The 18102-nt window shown below is 39.6% G+C and overlaps 1 protein-coding gene across 1 annotated transcript; it reads left to right on the top strand.

Moving 5' to 3' along the window:
- The first annotated feature begins 541 nt into the window (after positions 1–541).
- LOC124142507 (probable glutamate receptor) lies at positions 542–16588 on the top strand. Its single transcript, XM_048389938.1, has 9 exons — positions 542–622; positions 3989–4170; positions 5844–5999; positions 7590–7751; positions 10079–10179; positions 13740–13827; positions 14471–14810; positions 15754–15971; positions 16108–16588. The coding sequence occupies exons 1-9, from the start codon at positions 556–558 to the stop codon at positions 16435–16437; spliced, it is 1644 nt and encodes a 547-aa protein (XP_048245895.1). The 5' UTR covers positions 542–555; the 3' UTR covers positions 16438–16588.
- The last annotated feature ends 1514 nt before the right edge of the window (positions 16589–18102 follow it).

Raw genomic sequence — 18102 nt, 5'->3', positions numbered from 1 at the left:
TGTAGATAAGTACATTACGCGTTGATGAAGGTTCATGTGATCAACCAGTTTTTCGATGCAGTTTATCAACATCAAACAGTAGTTCTGGGCACCCCCTAAGCCACAGTGTGCATTGTTTACTAGCACAAACATTTCGCAGTGATCCTTCCAATACCATAGCATTTATCAAGTAAATAATCTTCGGTGACAAGGTAACCTGTTTTGCCTCCGAGACAGTTGGAGTGAGTTGTCAATACAGTTATTATGTAAGTGCAACATAAATCAATATTGTCATTTATTTGTTAAAAAGATAACATTGATTCCATGTCGACCATAACATCAAATGCACTCATCTGCCCAAGTATGTCATGTTAAAACAGAGACAAATAATCATACATAGCGAAAATTATGCTAAACGAGATTTTAATTACATCCAATGTTAAGAAAGTATTTGCTTTGCTAATGCATTGTTAAACAATAAATTTGTTATTTAAATATATGGCGTGTTCCTTCTGTCCTCAACAGTCAAACTATTCAGAAGTTTACCATCGTCGGGGGCAGGAACAACACAACGTCATGCTGGTGCACCTTCTGATTTCTCTCAACTGGCAGTCCGTTCTTGTCTTGCGTGAGCAGGAGCTAGGTGAGACATTTTTATATGTTTTTGCATATTTGAAATGACATGTCAAAGTAAACTTGGTATTATACTGCTTCATTCTGGTATTAGATATATAACACCACTGTGTTATAACATGATTTTGCGATTGCAAACCTTTCACATTTTGGTGGTATCAACCTTCAGCGGCCTAAATGTCAATGTTATCTCATCAACATTGTGAAACATGTTATACGTCCAATTTTTATTTTCTGGAAACACATTTGTCCAGAAAATCTGCTTTGTGGCCAGTCTCGGTTAAAGGTATTTACAAAACTCAACATGCTTTTTTCATGGATATGTTCTAATGAAGGAAAAAATGAAAAACAATTGTTTCAAAACTGAAAATTTTAACTCTGTCGCCTGTTGGCGATTATATTTTGTTGGCACAATACTCATAATTTTTGGTTTTGCAAATACATAAAGGTGTGTCTACAAATGTCATGGGCCATTTTAACTTAATTCATGTTGGTAGTATCAACCTACAGTGCACTAAATGGCAATGTCCATTTGTTTTGCTCAATAAACCTGGGGAGCAGAATATATTCCAGTTGAAATAAAATGTGATCTTCTGGATACTGATAAATATGATGACGTGTGATGATGATCAAATAATGAGTGTAGGACTGATTGGCATGTCTCTGCTTCATAGTAATACTTGCTTCCTACTGATGTCGACATAATTGTTTGCAAATTGTATGAATGGGTCAAGGTTACGTCTACAATTTCACAAGTGAATAACATTTTCAGTGTCTTATTTGGATCTATGGATAGAAATGCAAAATGACGGCAGACTCTGTGCCAATCAGTACGACAACTTGGAAGATTTCGACTTTCCAATCGTGGATTTTCCCTTCATGTCGAGGAATATACCATCCGCTCTTGCTTAAGGGGTAAACATTTCTCATGTGTTTAGGTACCTCGAGCTCCCATGCAACATGTACTTAGGGTTCAAAGACACATTAGGCTCACAATTATGCTTTCAATCAAGGTTCCATAATCAGAGGCCTGGTTACGTCATTTTAAAATTGTTTATGATAGACATTCAAAGGAATTTAGTAATAATGTCCCTTTTCAACTTGAAGCACGTTGCTATCCCATGCAGGGACCTTGATGTGGACCTTTCACTCTTCCCCACACTATCTGTTACTTTAACTTTGTAGTGACAAGTGTGAGAGTGGTAGGTGCTATCGATAGAGCAGACACATGGTTATCCTTTTCGCCAACACATGACTTCATGTGATCACTTCTTATACACTGGCGAGCAAAAGGAACTACATTGTATATCAGAATCAAATTTATTAGAATTCGGATTCGAATACGAAGTAATGTTATTAATCATGTTAAACCAACAGTAGAAATGAAACGGGTGAAGCTAAAAGATCGTAAATTAAACTGAATTCCGTGTGAAATGACTTTTAACGTTATAATAAAAAAGGGACAGGAAGACTGATTACAGGATGCATGTGGGTATAAAAACAGCTAACAACATTCGGCAATGCATAATGAGTCCAGAACTCAACAGTAGCATACCATGTTTATCGGCAGAACGGCGGGCACCTTGGTTACACTTGTGCAAGAATCACCAGGTTGCTCTCAGACAGGGCAGACAGTAGATTTAGTGAGTACAGACAGACCACGTGTCTCCTTACCCATCGAAAAACGTTATTTTCATACTGTTGTAAGCCTGTTTACTGTATCCAGAATCCTGCGTCACAATGGTATTCGGGCCAATAGACCTTTCCAAGGGAAACGTCAACATCAACGTCAAAGAAAAGGAATACGGTTGAAAGTCGTGATGTTTTTTTACGAAAACAGGTTCCAGTCTTCCGAGTAAATAGTAGAGTACGGGTGTATCGACGTCGGAAGAAAGCTCTTTCGTTGTTGTACCATGTGGAGGTGGCAACATAATGATATTTGCTGGATTTGTGTTCAGGTAAAAGTGAAACTTGTGGTGATGACTCGTCTCACAGCACATCGTTACATCGACTCGGTATCGCGTCCAGTTGTGCTTCCACTCTCACGACAGAACCCACGGATCCTGTTTCAACATGACCAAATACAACATGAACGTCTTGCTCCGTCACTTTCAAAAACGTCCTGGCATGTCGCAAATTGAACACCTCTGGGGACAACTTAATCGTCAATCTAACCCTTCTGCAAACACATGCGACTTAATACAGGGACGCTAGAAAGAATGACGCCAAATACAGCATGACGAAATCCAAAGTCTAACGAACTCATCTCGTCTTTTTTGACAAACCTGACATGTAGTTTGGTACAGCTTCTTTTGCTCATCAGTGTATTTTTCATCACTTTTTTGCATTTTACGACCTATCGAATCTGTTTCAGTATTATTCAGCATGAGTATTATGTTGCTATGAAGTTTTGAATAATTGTATTTATGGCCCACGCGGTAGTCACATACTACTGGTACAAAAAAGGTATCCTATCTTGCTGGCTTTCAAATGGCGAATACTTGCCTTTTCTGCGATTGACTGCTCAGACATGTATTTGACGGAATGTTTGAATTTACTACTGTAGCAAGAAACCTTCATTTTAGGGGGACAATATAGACAATCAATATATACTATATATAGAAACAACCAATCTAATATCAGCTCAGCCAAACCTTTGTTAGATATCAGATTTAGTGTTCATGTGTGTATCTGGTAACGTTTCGTTAATTATCTAATGTTTACAAAACTGTTACATATCACTGTGACATCGTGTCGGGTGCAATGTCGATATTATATTTCAGAACTCTAGGACATCATAAATGAGGTCAATGTAATGTATAAGTTCCAATTAAACTATCTGAACGTGTATATTTTGAAAAGTGTCACTTTTACTACTAGTGAATTCAGGAAATGCATGTGTGTGAATTTGCCAATTTATGGATAGGAACTTCGATATTATAACACACTTAAATGTTATGTATATGTTATGTTCGTCAGGCCAATTCGGGGGCACAGGTGGCGCTGTCGTCTACGGCGCCGCAATTCGCTTTGCACAGTTGCGTCCCTTGGTGCACACCAGAATCCTATGACTGTGGGTTTGAATCCTGGTTCGCCCCGATTATATTTCTAGGTTTTTCAGCACCATACCCGTGCTCGGGGCTTTCACCAAAGTGGTAAATGTCTGAGACCTGCGTAACTTTGTGCTTTCCTCCCACATTAAGCTGACATGCCGTGCCATTACTGGACTGCTGTTCACCGAGTCGTTTAACCAAACTCGTTCATTCACAAGACCATTTCTGGAACGTCCCAGATACCTTGTTACCAGATATCCATGCATGTGCTGTGAGTGGTGTTATTCATGCCCTACATACTAAGCTTGCATAATGTGTTTCAGACATACACTTCGGCCACTCGTTGGAAACATCAGGTATTTCCAGTGTGGACTATGACATCAGCTCCTTCACAGAAGAGCACCTGCTGACAATCCTTGGAGATGTGGAGAAGCTGCTCCAGCCTCGCCTCAATGTTCTTCTCCTCTGTGACGTCACTACCACTGTTTCACTCTTACGTCAGTTGGTACGTCAAACAATATGTATATATCTACGAATCCTTAAGAAAATAAATTCCCAGCAAGATGTCCACGCAAATGGTTGAAAAGTTGAGTAAGTTGTGTTTGACGCCAAAGATCCCTGATCGAGAATCCATTTCCCCTTTGGGTTCTATTTCATGTTCGTCTTGCTATTTGTATTTTGTCAGCACCATGTTCATGGGTTTCACCAAAGGTATACTTGAACATCTATGATCAGAATCACTGTTGGTTTTCCACTCACATGAAGTTGACCCGATGTACTAAATTGTGAAAAAGGATTTGTGGTGTATTATCTTTTACTTTAACTCCATTAGATGACCATATCTATCAAAGAGAACATGATATTTTATATGTTCTATGTGACATACATTAATTTCACCACTGCGGTGTATATTCAAGATTCTCCTTTCGAATTCAGTGATGTCTGAACACTATCTAGGTCACCATTAGCTTTCACAAAAGTAAGTGAGTGAGTTGGTTTACAAGGCAAACAGGAACACACCAGTCCCCTGGTTTAGAGCAATCAGTGTATGGTTGTATGACGGCATTATATACGTAGCATGGGAAAAATTGGCAGGTATGAAATGTACTGTAATGTCATTCCTCAACCTCTATTACTTTAATAAGGTTAAATGTAACGTTATCACAAAAGAGGAAAAAATGAGGTACCAAAAAGTTGTGGGTACTGTGATCATTATATTTTGACACTCACAAACGTAAGGACAGAACTATTACAGTTGGTAAAACGTGGTCGTCTATGTGTTTTCTTTTTATATATAAGTTTCTTGGCACGATAAAGCCGTTTACGGATAAATATGCAAATACAAAAGTTCAGGAGGTACAACTGTCCTTTATCCGCCGATTGAGTCGCATTGAGACAAATTACCGGGATAATTGGTACCATTATCAAAATAATACCGGATCAGTTTCTAACAAGGATGTAGCTGAGATATTTTACACTTTGGAAACATTGCAAAAACCAACGTTAGTGAGGAAGCTAGTAGGATCAGTTTCCATGTGTGTAGGCTTCATCGGCTCGTGGTCTGTTCAAGAATTCAACAGTTGGATTTGGCCGAAATATTTTATCTTGTTTTATGTTGTCACTGTGCGGGACATTTGACTGCAAATAAGACTATGAGTGAGTGAGTGAGTGAGTATGGTTTTACGCCGCTTTTAGCAATATTCCAGCAATATCACGGCGGGGGACACCAGAAATGGGCTTCACACATTGTACCCATGTCGGGAATCGAACCCGGGTCTTCGGCGTGACGAGCGAACGCTTTAACCACTAGGCTACCCGACCGCCCCTATAAGACTATGAAGGTCATGCAGACGCTAAACACACGTGGTGATGACTCGAGCAGCTTCCCTTTGGCAAAGGCAATTACTATGGAGGGCTGACCAACTGATCTCTGACATTGAAACATTGTGTGTAGCCAATTGTCTTTTTGACTTTATGGTAGTTACGCCAGTGTCTAACAAACTTTCCATGTCAATGTATCGCTTGTAAGATATGACAATACTTGTTTCGCTTGTGTGTTTTGGAATTGTACACATCCTATAGTGGGAATGAACACTAAGTCTCGCTAAATACTATGGTTCTTCCCAATACAGGCTATTTACCATCCCTTAAACACGTGATAAACCTTTTTTTCGCCAGTCTCGATTCTGTGGAACAAGATCAAACACATCGGTTGACTTGTGTCACGTCTCACGGGTGCTGGTTGTCGGGACATCAGATGACTTACCCGTACTCCTGGACAGCAACATTCAGGTGGAGAACGTGGCGTTGCTGGAACTGCCTTCACGTCATCAGGTGAACTATTGTTTCAACATGTTTGTTTGGTGGACATTAACCTCAACACATAGAATGTTAACAACAAAACAACCCGGAGCTTTGCCAGTGATGTTTCCCTGGTCCCTAGTATTTAACAAGCATGAAATACTCATATCCCCCGCCCATATGACATGTCCGGTTGTGTGCAATGTATTAGCTCCTGTGAACTATGTTCACTGGACCTTTTTGTAAATGGCCTAATTGCAGCACTAAAAATGTTATTACTGGTTTATGGTAGAATAAGTAACTGTATTTGTAATGAGTTCTGTTATTTCTTAAACAATAATCAGAGAAGTTCTTACTTTACTTAGAGATCATTGAGAGCAGGGGTCACCATGAGGTGTACTGAGAAGTAGAGCACCAATCATCTGATGATCTGAGTAGTATACTGGAGTCTGGAATGCTACTGCACTGGCATGATCAGTAACCAAGTCCAGTGTCGCTCCAAGACTACAAGTTTCAGTTTTTCACTCAGATTACAGTTGAAATCCCCAGTAACTAGGACATGTTCACATTCATGCTGCTTGGAGAGATCCTAAAGTTTCTGCATGAAATCAGAAAGTGAATGCGACAACCGTGACACTTTTGGGGGAACATACACACAAGCAATGCAGAACTTGCCAACAAGAAAGGAAATGTATTCAATACTGATGACATTACATCACATAGCTGGATACTGTTCTTGAAACTTGTTGAAACATACCATGGGTAGTGTCTCCTGGATAGACTTGATATCCTGGCAGGTCTCTTTCACTGTAATCATGAACCACTCCAACAAACTTATCCTTCTTCACATCTTCGAAATGAGCACTGAGGGATCGAACAATCAAGTAAGCTACATTGAGTCCATCACCATGAATGTTCTCTTCAGGGTGTGTCCAGGTGAACAGTCTTTCATTCCGCAATCTAGTCATCTCATCCAATGTTTTTTTTGTTTTCTACAATTTATGTGCCAAGTTTGGTGAAAAAATATTTTACGGTTTCAAGATCTGCTCTGGAAAACGAGGACTAACTGCCATTTTCAGTCAAAGTCGTTGCCAGGGAAACGCGAAAAATATTTTTTTCTAAAAGCCTACACAATCAAATGCACCGGTTTTCCACTAGACCTATTTATGTGCCAAGTTTGGTTATGATATCTCTATTGGTTTTTGTGTTCTGCTCCGGAAAACGAGGACTACCGCCATTTTCAGTCTAATTCGAAGTCGTTGCCAGGGAAACTCGAATTTCATTTTTTTTAAATCCACTAGTATCAAAAGGCACCAGTTTTCCACTAGACCTATTATTATGCCAAGTTTCGCTGAGATATCTCTCATGTTTTTTGTGTTCTGCTCCGGAAACGAAATGTGACGGACGGACCGACAGACGGAAGGATGGAAGGACGGCACCGGATAATAAAGTCTGGGGTAGCTACTGAAGCACAGAAAGTCAGTGGTTGAACTGCGCCATGAGGAGTCAGATGACACATAATCTCTAATGTTACATATGAAGGGGGTTCTTCTCTGGAAATCTCAAACAATTTTCATCTTAATTAGATCAATGTTAAACTCACGCATGTCTGTTTGATCTCAGGGACATTCTTCAAAGGCAAGGATGTGGACACTTATGTTTCACCCCAATGGACGTGCTTTCACAGACGTGGCTCTCTCCAATGTGACAGTGACAAATCCTACTGACGTGTTTCCCAATTTAAAGTTCGGCTACAATGGTCGGCAACTTACTGTCGTTATGAAGGTAGGTAGCTACAAATATTATTTCCTTTGTAAATGGAAATTGAATTTAATGTCAGTGGCATTTACTGGATGTTAGTAATGTAAGAACCATGTTTCACAAGGCAAACAATACAGAAGAGCACACATTGCCATGTACCACCTATCTGTAGTCCGAGGTTCTTCCTGTCATGAACGGAAGTAATCCACAAAGCATTATACGTTTGCTTGCTCTTTTTGTTGAGACATATTTCCCAAAGGGATGTATATAAACTGACGTTACCAACGATATTTCTAGGATAAAATATGACCAACACAATTTGAAGCAGCAATAACAATTGTATTGTTGAAATTCATCATTCAGAACAGTAAAATGCGAATTTACTAATTCAACAACAAAGTCCTTGACCTCCAACAGGGACATTTCTTGACAAGGGGTCATTCGTCCAGTATTCGATCAACAACATTGGTTACAACTTTTAGGTGACGACGGCCCAGACCGTTCAATACGGGATATGACCTCCATGAGCGGCAATGCATCTTCGAATGCGGCGTCGAACCGAGTAGACAAGCGTCCTCACATCGACTGCAGGTATCCGATTCCATTCCTCACGGAGGGCAACGGTAGAATAGGTCTTCAGCAACCCATGCTTGCCGTAAAAGGCGACTATGCTTGTCGTAAAAGGCGACTAACGGGATCGGGTGGTCAGGCTCGCTGACTTGGTTGATGCATGTCATCAATCCCAATTGCGTGGATCGATGCTCATGATGTAAATCACTGGATTGTCTGGTCCAGACTCGATTATTTACAGACCGCCGTCATATAGCTGGAATATTGCTGAGTGCGGCGTAAAACAACAAACAAACAAACAAAACGGAGGGCAACGATCAACGCTTGTCTCGTGAAGGGAGGATGTTGACGTTTCTGAAGACGACGCCCCAGCTGGTCCCAGAGATTTTCTATGGGTGACAGATCTGGTGATCGAGCTGGCCACGGCAGGACAGTCACGTTGTTGGCGTTGAGGAAGTCTCTAGTAATACGGGCTTTATGGGGTGTGGCGTTATCTTGTTGGAACACCGTCCGTTGTTGACGCTGGATGAAAGGAAGAACCACTGGCCGTAAGCTATTGTCAATGTAGCGTTGTGCTGTCAGATTGCCTTCGATTATGACAAGTTCCGTCTTCTCGTCTCCGCAAATGCCGCCCCAGACAATCACACTTCCGCCCCCGTAAGGTTCCACCTCCTGGACACAACAAGGAGCCGTACGTTCACCACGTCGTCGATAAATTCGCGTCCGCCCATCAAGTTTGAAGAGTTGGAACCTGCTCTCGTCACTAAACAGCACTCGCCGCCATTCCCTTTGTTGCCATCGCTGAGTTTGCCTGCACCACGTCAATCTGGCACGTCGATGTTGACGGGTCAAGGTCATGCCCTTGAAAGGGCAATAAGCCGGGAGACCCTAATGTCGTAGTCGTCTGGTCACTGTTTGTCTGCTGACCAGATGTCCTAAGCTGTTGGCAGCTGATGACGTCACAGTAAGATTTCTGTTCCTCAGATGAAGTACCCGTCAAAAGCGGTCATCCTGCGGGGTCGTGACCTTTGGTCTGCCACTCCGTGGTCTGTCCGCGGTTCTGCCAGTCTGTCGGAGACGTTGGAAAGAATGTTTTAAAAAATTGCTGAAAAACACCAATATCTCCCAAAATCCGCAAAGCACGTGCAAAGAACGACAGAGAACATGAAGGCTGTATTCGTGAGATGTGTTCTTTACTGTTTTTGAACAGGTTGGCATCTTTGTTTCAAAGTGGCAAATCAGTTAATGTTGGTAACGTTTCTTTTGGCCCTCAGTTTAGTTTCAAAACGTTTACACTTAGTCTATCCCTCACCTATAAAATAGTTAAATGTGTACATGTTTAACATGCTTAAATAAGTATGACTGTAACATCTAACCACCTCTCGATCAAATCGTCTTCTCCGGATCATTGTGTGTGATTTGTTCAAACGTGCCCCTTAGTTCATACAATTTACTGACCCGTGAAGATCCAGGGTAGAATAGGTCTTCAGCAACCCATGCTTGCCGTAAAAGGTGACTATGCTTGTCCTAAAAGGCGACTAACGGGATCGGGTGGCCAGGCTCGCTGACTTGGTTGATGCATGTCATCGATCCCACTTGCGTGGATCGATGCTCATGATATCAATCACTGGATTGTCTGGTCCAGACTCGATTATTTACAGACCGCCGTCATATAGCTGGAATATTGCTGAGTGCGGCGTTAAACAACAAACCAACCAATCATACAATTTACTAGTACCTGTCATTGATAATGTGAACGTGCCCGACCTTTGTAATTGCAGGACAACAGCTTTGGCTATGGCTACATAACAGTGAATAAGCGGAGGGTGTTTGGGTTTCCATTCTGTGTACTGAACCTGCTGGCAGAAGCTATGAACTTCAGGTGAGTTTTTGACTGTTGTATGTTGAAACCTTTGTTGCACATAGCAAATGATATCTGTAGCATAAAAATGCAACGCTGATCCCCTCACCTACAAAAATGTTAAATGTTTAAATAATATGCTTAAACAATTAGGATTGTAACACCTGACCACCTCTCCATCGAACCATCTCCTCTAGATCATCGTCATGTTTCTATGTGATTTGTTACAACGTGCTCGTTAGTTCTTATGGTGTACCTGTCATTTCTGTGTGTGTGAGTTAAAATTTAACGTCACATCTACAATATTTCAGCCATTTCGTGACAAGAGAAGGTTAAACATTAAAAACCAATATGTTGAGACTGTTCTAAAACCTGTCGCCAAAGGACAGTAGACATAACTAGATTATCACAGATTGTATCTAAAAGTAGTCTATGAGTATGTAAAAGAATAAACTATGATTCAACAAAACAATATGAAAATGGGCAAAAGCTCCCCAGCAAACAAAGTTTGGCCACTATACTAAAGTACGGTCGGAAATGCTGTTTACCAGTATAAAAGGATAAAAATGTTCACACTGTTGCTATTGTAATATCAAGTAACTACTGATCGATCTACCTGTGGTTTGAAGTATTTCAGTCTTATTGACAATTTGACAGGAGAAAAATCCGAACGAAACCAATAAGTACACATTTATTCTAAGTCCAATGATCGAAGTCTAAAACGGACTATAGAAATATGCGCACTTGATTCCGTAATAATGAAAATAATTTAATCTCCATAAAACATCGAATCCACACACAAAAAATCATTTAGAGAAAATTCTAGATGTACGTCTTCTAAAATAACAAAATGAGGCTGCATTTGTTTTGTCAACCCTGCTCCCATCATACTTGTTACATTACACTTGCATAGCCATAGCCACGGTACACGACATGGGGTCTGTACCAGGAAAGTTCTTTACACTTTAGAGAGATAGGGGGAAACCATTTATTTCTTACCGAAGTGCCCAAGCTATGGGGATTTCAATTCATACCAACAAGTCTACTGTATGATAATTAAAATAAAGAAGGTATAGGGGTGATCTCAACAACAAAACCGGGACTTGAAAGGATACTAGACAGCTTTGATACAGAGTGATTAGGCGCATAGTGTACAAGCCTTATAAGCAGAAGGTCCCCCCTGGCGATGACCGAGCAGTTTTCAGGGTAAAATATTCCATCCTGTCTGAAGTCACATTAAGACCGCCTCCGTGGTCTAGTGGTAGAGCGTCCGCCCGGAGAGCGGAAGGTCCGGGGTTCGATCCCCGACCGCGTCATACCAAAAGACGTTAAAAGATGGTACTTGTTGTTACCCTGTCTGGCGCTCGGCATTAAGGGGTTAAAACAAGGACTGGTCGGTTCGGAGTCAGTATACTATGTCTGAGTGGGGTATTCATGTTAAACTGCGGCATGGTATCTCAGTGAGCTCGCACTATAAATCGGCATCAGTCCGGACTAGTACAAGCAGCCACACAAACACACACACGTACATACACGTCGCTATATAAGTGCAATTTTCTTGGACGCGACGTTAAACCCCATTTCACCTTACCTCACATTATCTCCGCACCATTCCTAACTATGGCAGTCAGGTTATTTACCTTGTTGAAACCTGGGTGAATAAGAATCATTCTACTGACAACGTGTGGCCAACGTCAGATAATTTGTGTCATTGTTTTGCACTCCCGAACCCGTGATCTGGGGCTTATTGATGGATGTGAAAAAGAAAACTGGTGATTCTCAGAAGGAAATGAAAGGAGACTGGTTGGAACATCAGCTACTGCCCAGTCTTAACACTCTCCATGTCATGGACAACGCCAGTTAATAAAATGTCGGCAGCCAGATACTGTCTCGCCGACTATGAGTAGTCTGAAGGCGACGATACAGGAATATCTAACATCTTGCAACGTCGACTTCAGACCATCTGAAACGAAAGTTCAACTCATGGAGAATATTCGCCTGAATATAAAACCTAAAAACCAGTAAAGTACAAGACAGATGTCCTGGCGGCACAACACGGTCAAATAGCGAAAATAACGTCAGATTCCGGTCAATTTAATTTGTTTTTGCATTTATGATAAGGCCTTACTGTTTTGTTTACACATGACGACAACGACCTTTCAATTTGACAACAACATACCTGTACCGGAAAACTAGTACAGGAAAATAGGTTTCACAGTGCTATGACATCATTGTAAAAGTGTAACCTTGACTCTTTTTTCAGTTGCTACATAGACAGTACTGAACTGTTTGTTTCGTTGATTCATCCTCTTATTACTTCTGTAGTAAAAAAAGAATATATAGAGGATATTTAATGTGTTTTCTCAAATACCACTTTTATCTCATCGAGTGAAGTGGGGAGAGTCTAATATTTTGTGACGCAGTCACTCGTGAAAATATTAGACTCTCCCCAATTCACGAGATGAGATAAAAGTGGTATTTGAGAAAACACATTGAATTTTCTATTAATTATAAACATGTACATGTTTTATTTTTATTATTTGCAATTTATATATTTTTTCGAAAACAGTGTCTGATAAATTACTAAGTTCTCCCTGTCGCCCCTTTACCACCGCCGTATAAAGGGTTTTGCGCTAAGAATATAGTTCGTGAATAAAACTAGCCCTGTTAATATATGTTACGCGAAATATAGTATTTCATATCGAGTATTAAGTTCCGTGGACATTTTTGTTTGTCAAAATCAAACATTCCTGTTTAAAATGGATAACTCTTTAATGTTTTGATTCAGGAGAAAGTAGTTCCGGCACCTTGTTTATATCAGTCACTAGTGACTGATATAACTTTTCTATATCAGTCACTAGTGACTGATAACTTGATCTATCGTCACTGATAAATTCCAGTATTTCATTCATATGTTTATAATAAAACACTCGCTTCATTTGATATGTAGTTGTGTCCCTCGTGAAAATTGTTTCACTCGAGAAATTTGGTATTAAATTGAAACTTGTGTAATGTCATATAGTTATAATTTACCCATGTATCTAAATACTTTAACGTCACTTTTGATTATCAAAAAGCATATCAAGTTTTATCACTTCAATTTAACGTTACTTTTGATTATCAAAAAGCATGTCAAGTTTTATCTCTTCAATTTAACGTTACTTTTGATTATCAAAAAGCATGTCAAGTTTTATCACTTCAATTTAACGTTACTTTTGATTATCAAAAAGCATGTCAAGTTTTATCTCTTCAATTTAACGTTACTTTTGATTGTCAAAAAGCATGTCAAGTTTTATCACTTCAATTTAACGTTACTTTTGATTGTCAAAAAGCATATCAAGTTTTATCACTTCAATTTAACGTTACTTATGATTGTCAAAAAGCATATCAAGTTTTATCTCTTCAATTTAACGTTACTTTTGATTGTCAAAAAGCATGTCAAGTTTTATCACTTCAATTTAACGTTACTTTTGATTGTCAAAAAGCATGTCAAGTTTTATCACTTCAATTTAACGTTACTTTTGATTATTCAAAGGCATGTCAAGTTTTATCACAAAATATATGGTGCATTTATTTAAAAGTTACAGGGTTATACCACCAAGAGAAGATGAATGGGGCCAGAACATCAATGGCTCGTGGACAGGACTCTTAGGGATGTTGCAGAGAAGGGTAAGGGTTGGCACATAGTAACAGACTCCAGGTCTGGACGGAATAGATCCCTAGTTCAGTTGATTTAAATGTGTGTCTTGTTGATTTTGTATTATTGTTTCCTATTGACACAGGTTGTTAATCATGCTGTACAGACTCAATTAACTACAGGCAGCTGTGTCCACATATCCTCCCAATGCGCAGCTGTTTCTGTACACAGATATGTGGCACAAACCATTTGGCATGGGGTGGTAACTGAAGCATCATAGACTCACATATAATAATATTTTGTATTCCTGAAATATGCTAGTTATGACACTCGGTTAATAATAACCCCTGTATTCTTTTCCCTAATACCTAATGACGTTATTCCTGTCATTTTGGCAATCACAGATGAGCAAGATATTTGAGTGAGTGAGTGAGTATGGTTTTACGCCGCTTTTAGCAATATTCCAGCAATATCACGGCGGGGGACACCAGAAATGGGCTTCACACATTGTGCCCATGTCGGGAATCGAACCCGGGTCTTCGGCGTGACGAGCGAACGCTTTAACCACTAGGCTACCCGACCGCCCGCAAGATATTTGAATTATTTTCATGAATGAATATATTGTATAAACAATATGTTTATGTGGATTGTAGGACAAATAATTGATCGTTGCAGGAAGCTGACTTGGCACCGGACATCTTAGCTATCCACAGTGACCGCGTTGCAGTTGCCGACTTCATCCTGCCCCCAGTAGCTGAAACTAGACAAGTGATCATATACAAGAAAGAGGATGTTGTTGACGAGGATAATCTCCTGACACTTCTACGTCCTTTCCAACCTCACGTGTATATTATGTTTGGCGTGACTCTGATTACATGTATGATCTTCCTGTCTTCCTTAATTTTCGTTCATTATAAGGATGAGTTCCATTCCAGAAAGTGTCCAACGGGCGCCTGGACAATGCAAACCATGGCACGAACAACATTTGAAATTCTTGGGGCCACTTTAAAGCAAGGTGAGAAAATATGATATTGTCAAAACCTTTGGTTGCCATTAATTATTTGTTTTCCTTTTTTATGAAGTGTTCATATTGTTTGTTTCTGATTTAACTTGTTTAAATGATAAAAGTTTAATCAGAGCTTATTGTAAACTTAGAATTTCATTGCATAATTTTAATGTAAATATATGTCGCAGGTCCAAAGACGGTGATATTGTGAACTCTACTTGTACAAACTATTCATCCGGAGAAGTAGATGTCGATGAATCTAGATGAATACCATGTCTTACTTATATGTGAAACGTATTCCCATTTAAGGTATAAATATCTCCCCATGTTACAAGGTACTTTTAAAGACCGTCAGTTAAAGATAAATCTGCTAAACTCTGAAAATCCTGATATGATCCATGCTGTTTCTGTATTCTTGTATTCTGTATAAAATGAGGAATGTGTAACTTGATTGAAAATCTGATCATGTACATCACGTGACAATGTTAATATCCAATCTGCATTGTACTATGGGCCATGATGCCTAAAATACTGAATAAACTGTCTGTCTGTCTGTTTCTGATGTGGGGCGGGGGATATATAAATCAGAGTTCGTCCGCCCGTCCGTCAATCCGTATGCTTTACAACGGGGACAAATATTCTCAAAAACTATTTAAGTTTACACCCTGATAATACTGGTGATGGTCTCAAATGAATTAGAAAATTTGTGTCTTCAATTCTTTCAATAGCTGGGAATAGTGATAACGCTGTTGTTTGTTGTCATGGTGTCTGTTGCGTTTACCTTGCTGAAGTGAACCCCAGTGAACGGTAAAGTGTTAAAATACTACGGGAAAGAACATTTATGCATTTATAAAGACACAAGGGCACTAGGTAATGTTCCCTGTGATAATTAGGACCGGGACGTTCATGGTATGATACGAAATGTTAGTTATATATAATGTTTTGCATATAGGATCAACCGCAAGGTCAACACATGACTCTGAGAGAATCTTTGTTGCGGCATGGTGGATGTTTACAATTATTATCTCTGCTGTCTACTGTGGGACCATCATGACTACATTTGCTGTAAAATTAGAAACCCCACCATTTTCTAACATGGCTGAGTTGGCAGCCAGAGAAGACTACAAAATAGGCTACGATGCATCAAGCGTCATTGAAAACCATTTTCGGGTAAGTTAAACTACACTGATAATGTTTCGAAACGTCAACGATTGAGGTGCAGTCATATTTCCATACTTTGTGTACTATTTTTGGCACACAATAAAGAAATGATATCAAAGCAAATCTTCTTTACAATTAATTTCAGAATTCAAAGCAGACCGATATCATCAGAATCAAGCAAAGAGTTCAAGATTTATCTGCCAGAGACCCCAATGTATTAAGCAGCAATGGCACCAAGCAACTGCAAAAAGTCTTGGAGGGAAAATATGCTTATATCACAAGCTCATTGATTACAGTAGTAAGCAATGGGAACTGCAAACTTAAAGCTATTGACACCAAATATGGAAGGGCTTTCGTTGCTTTTCATCTTCCAAAGTGGTCCCCTTTCAAACAAGAGTTCCAAAAAAGGTATGTGTCTATAGACGTACCTATTTGGGAAAATTACGACAGGAAGGAGTCAATTGTTGACTGTTAAGTAAGTTTTGTAGATATTGTTCTGAATATTTAATCAGAGTATATTTTTTTCGGAGTGACTGAGTTTTCCTCCACTTTGGACTGAGCTTTGAAAATTTGAATGGAATTAAAATAAAGGCCTCCTCTTGAATTAAAATGTTTAATCTTGTCATCATCAGAATGTCCCTTCTCAGCGACAGTGGCATCCTGAAGCGAACCTACCAAGAATGGTTTCCATCCATTGAAGATGACGGATGTCCAGTAGAGGCCTACCCTAAACCCATGTCACTGATCAAGATCCAGAGTATCTTCTTTGCAGTGGGAGCGGGACTGGTCTGTAGTTCCATGATCCTGGCGGCGGAGATTGTTTGGAACAAGATGAAACAAAAACTCTGTCAAAGATAAATGGGTTTGCATGCAGCAGTCATCTTTTTGTCAAAGTGGTTGAAGGGAAAGGGGAAAGCAATGAATTAGTTACAGATGAAGGTCATAACACCTTGTGAGTTCCTCAGATGTCAAGGCTATTAGTTGTCAGCACAACACGGTCAAGATCTACATCTACGACCTTCATTCCTCGAGACCGATTTGTGTTCCAAGGTCACGGTTGCTGAAAACATTCACAACATTTTTTTTAGAAATACGTTGGAAAGATATATGTGATCTTTATAGATTTGTCAATGTGTGATCTGCTTTAATTTCTTTTTATAACATTACATGTTGTTTTATAAACCTTTCAGCAGGACTATTAGAAAATATTCTATAGTCATTTAGAATAAAGTCATGAAACGTTTTATTGATAACAGCGACTGTTTTGTTTACAAAACGAAGACCAGTGTATCAGTAATTTCAGTGTTTCCACTGAATACGTTCTGTCAAAACTCCTGCTCTGATATGGACTTAGCAAGATAGATTCTAACGTTTTATGTACATATAAAAAGTATTTATGATTTGTTTTAGTTTTTGTAATTTGTTATTTATTATCTAGATCATAACTATTTTATTTTGTCCATTGGGACAGGTTTATGTCCAAACAAGGCTGAGATAGGTTCACAGAATAACTGTCCTTAAGCTGACCCTTACACCAGGCGGGCTATCAGAAGTATTTACCACATATGAAAGTTTGTTTCGAAACAAAAAGGATCAAAACAACAATGACATTGCAATGTCTGATTAGGGCAGTTGTCTTTGTGTGTGTGAAGGGTGGGGTACAACGGTACCTACCTAACCCCCAGAGGGACACTTATCCAACCCTGTATGAATGGTGTCATCACTGTCCCATTGTGATGAAGGGTGAAGGAAACACTGAAGACAGGACAGGAGCTATTAATCTGGCGCCTTCTGTCACAGCGTTCTTTATGTTTGGATCATCTTCTGATGAGGTTTGCATAATCTGTTCAAATTGTAGTTGATCATCTAAAGATAACAAATTACTATTGTAGCTTGCCCAAAGCCCCAACACATCAAACGGTGTACAAGTAGTATGCCACACATAGTCAACTGCATGGACGCTCCTATCAGGTAAAATAAACTACTTATAGCATTCATCATCTATTCTATGACATTCCCTTGCATTAAAGTACAGCGAGGGAATGCTACAAATACATTGTTACCATGGCAGATAGGAGCGGCCGTACAGTGTGGTCTTTGTGGTCATCACATCAGCACCTCATTGGCCTCTAAACGAATC

This window comes from Haliotis rufescens, unplaced genomic scaffold (assembly GCF_023055435.1).
Source record: "Haliotis rufescens isolate VD_foot unplaced genomic scaffold, xgHalRufe1.0.p SCAF_8, whole genome shotgun sequence".
Lineage (NCBI taxonomy): Eukaryota > Metazoa > Mollusca > Gastropoda > Lepetellida > Haliotidae > Haliotis > Haliotis rufescens.
Note: the sequence above shows the minus strand (reverse complement) of the source record. Positions and strands in the feature narration are given on the sequence as shown.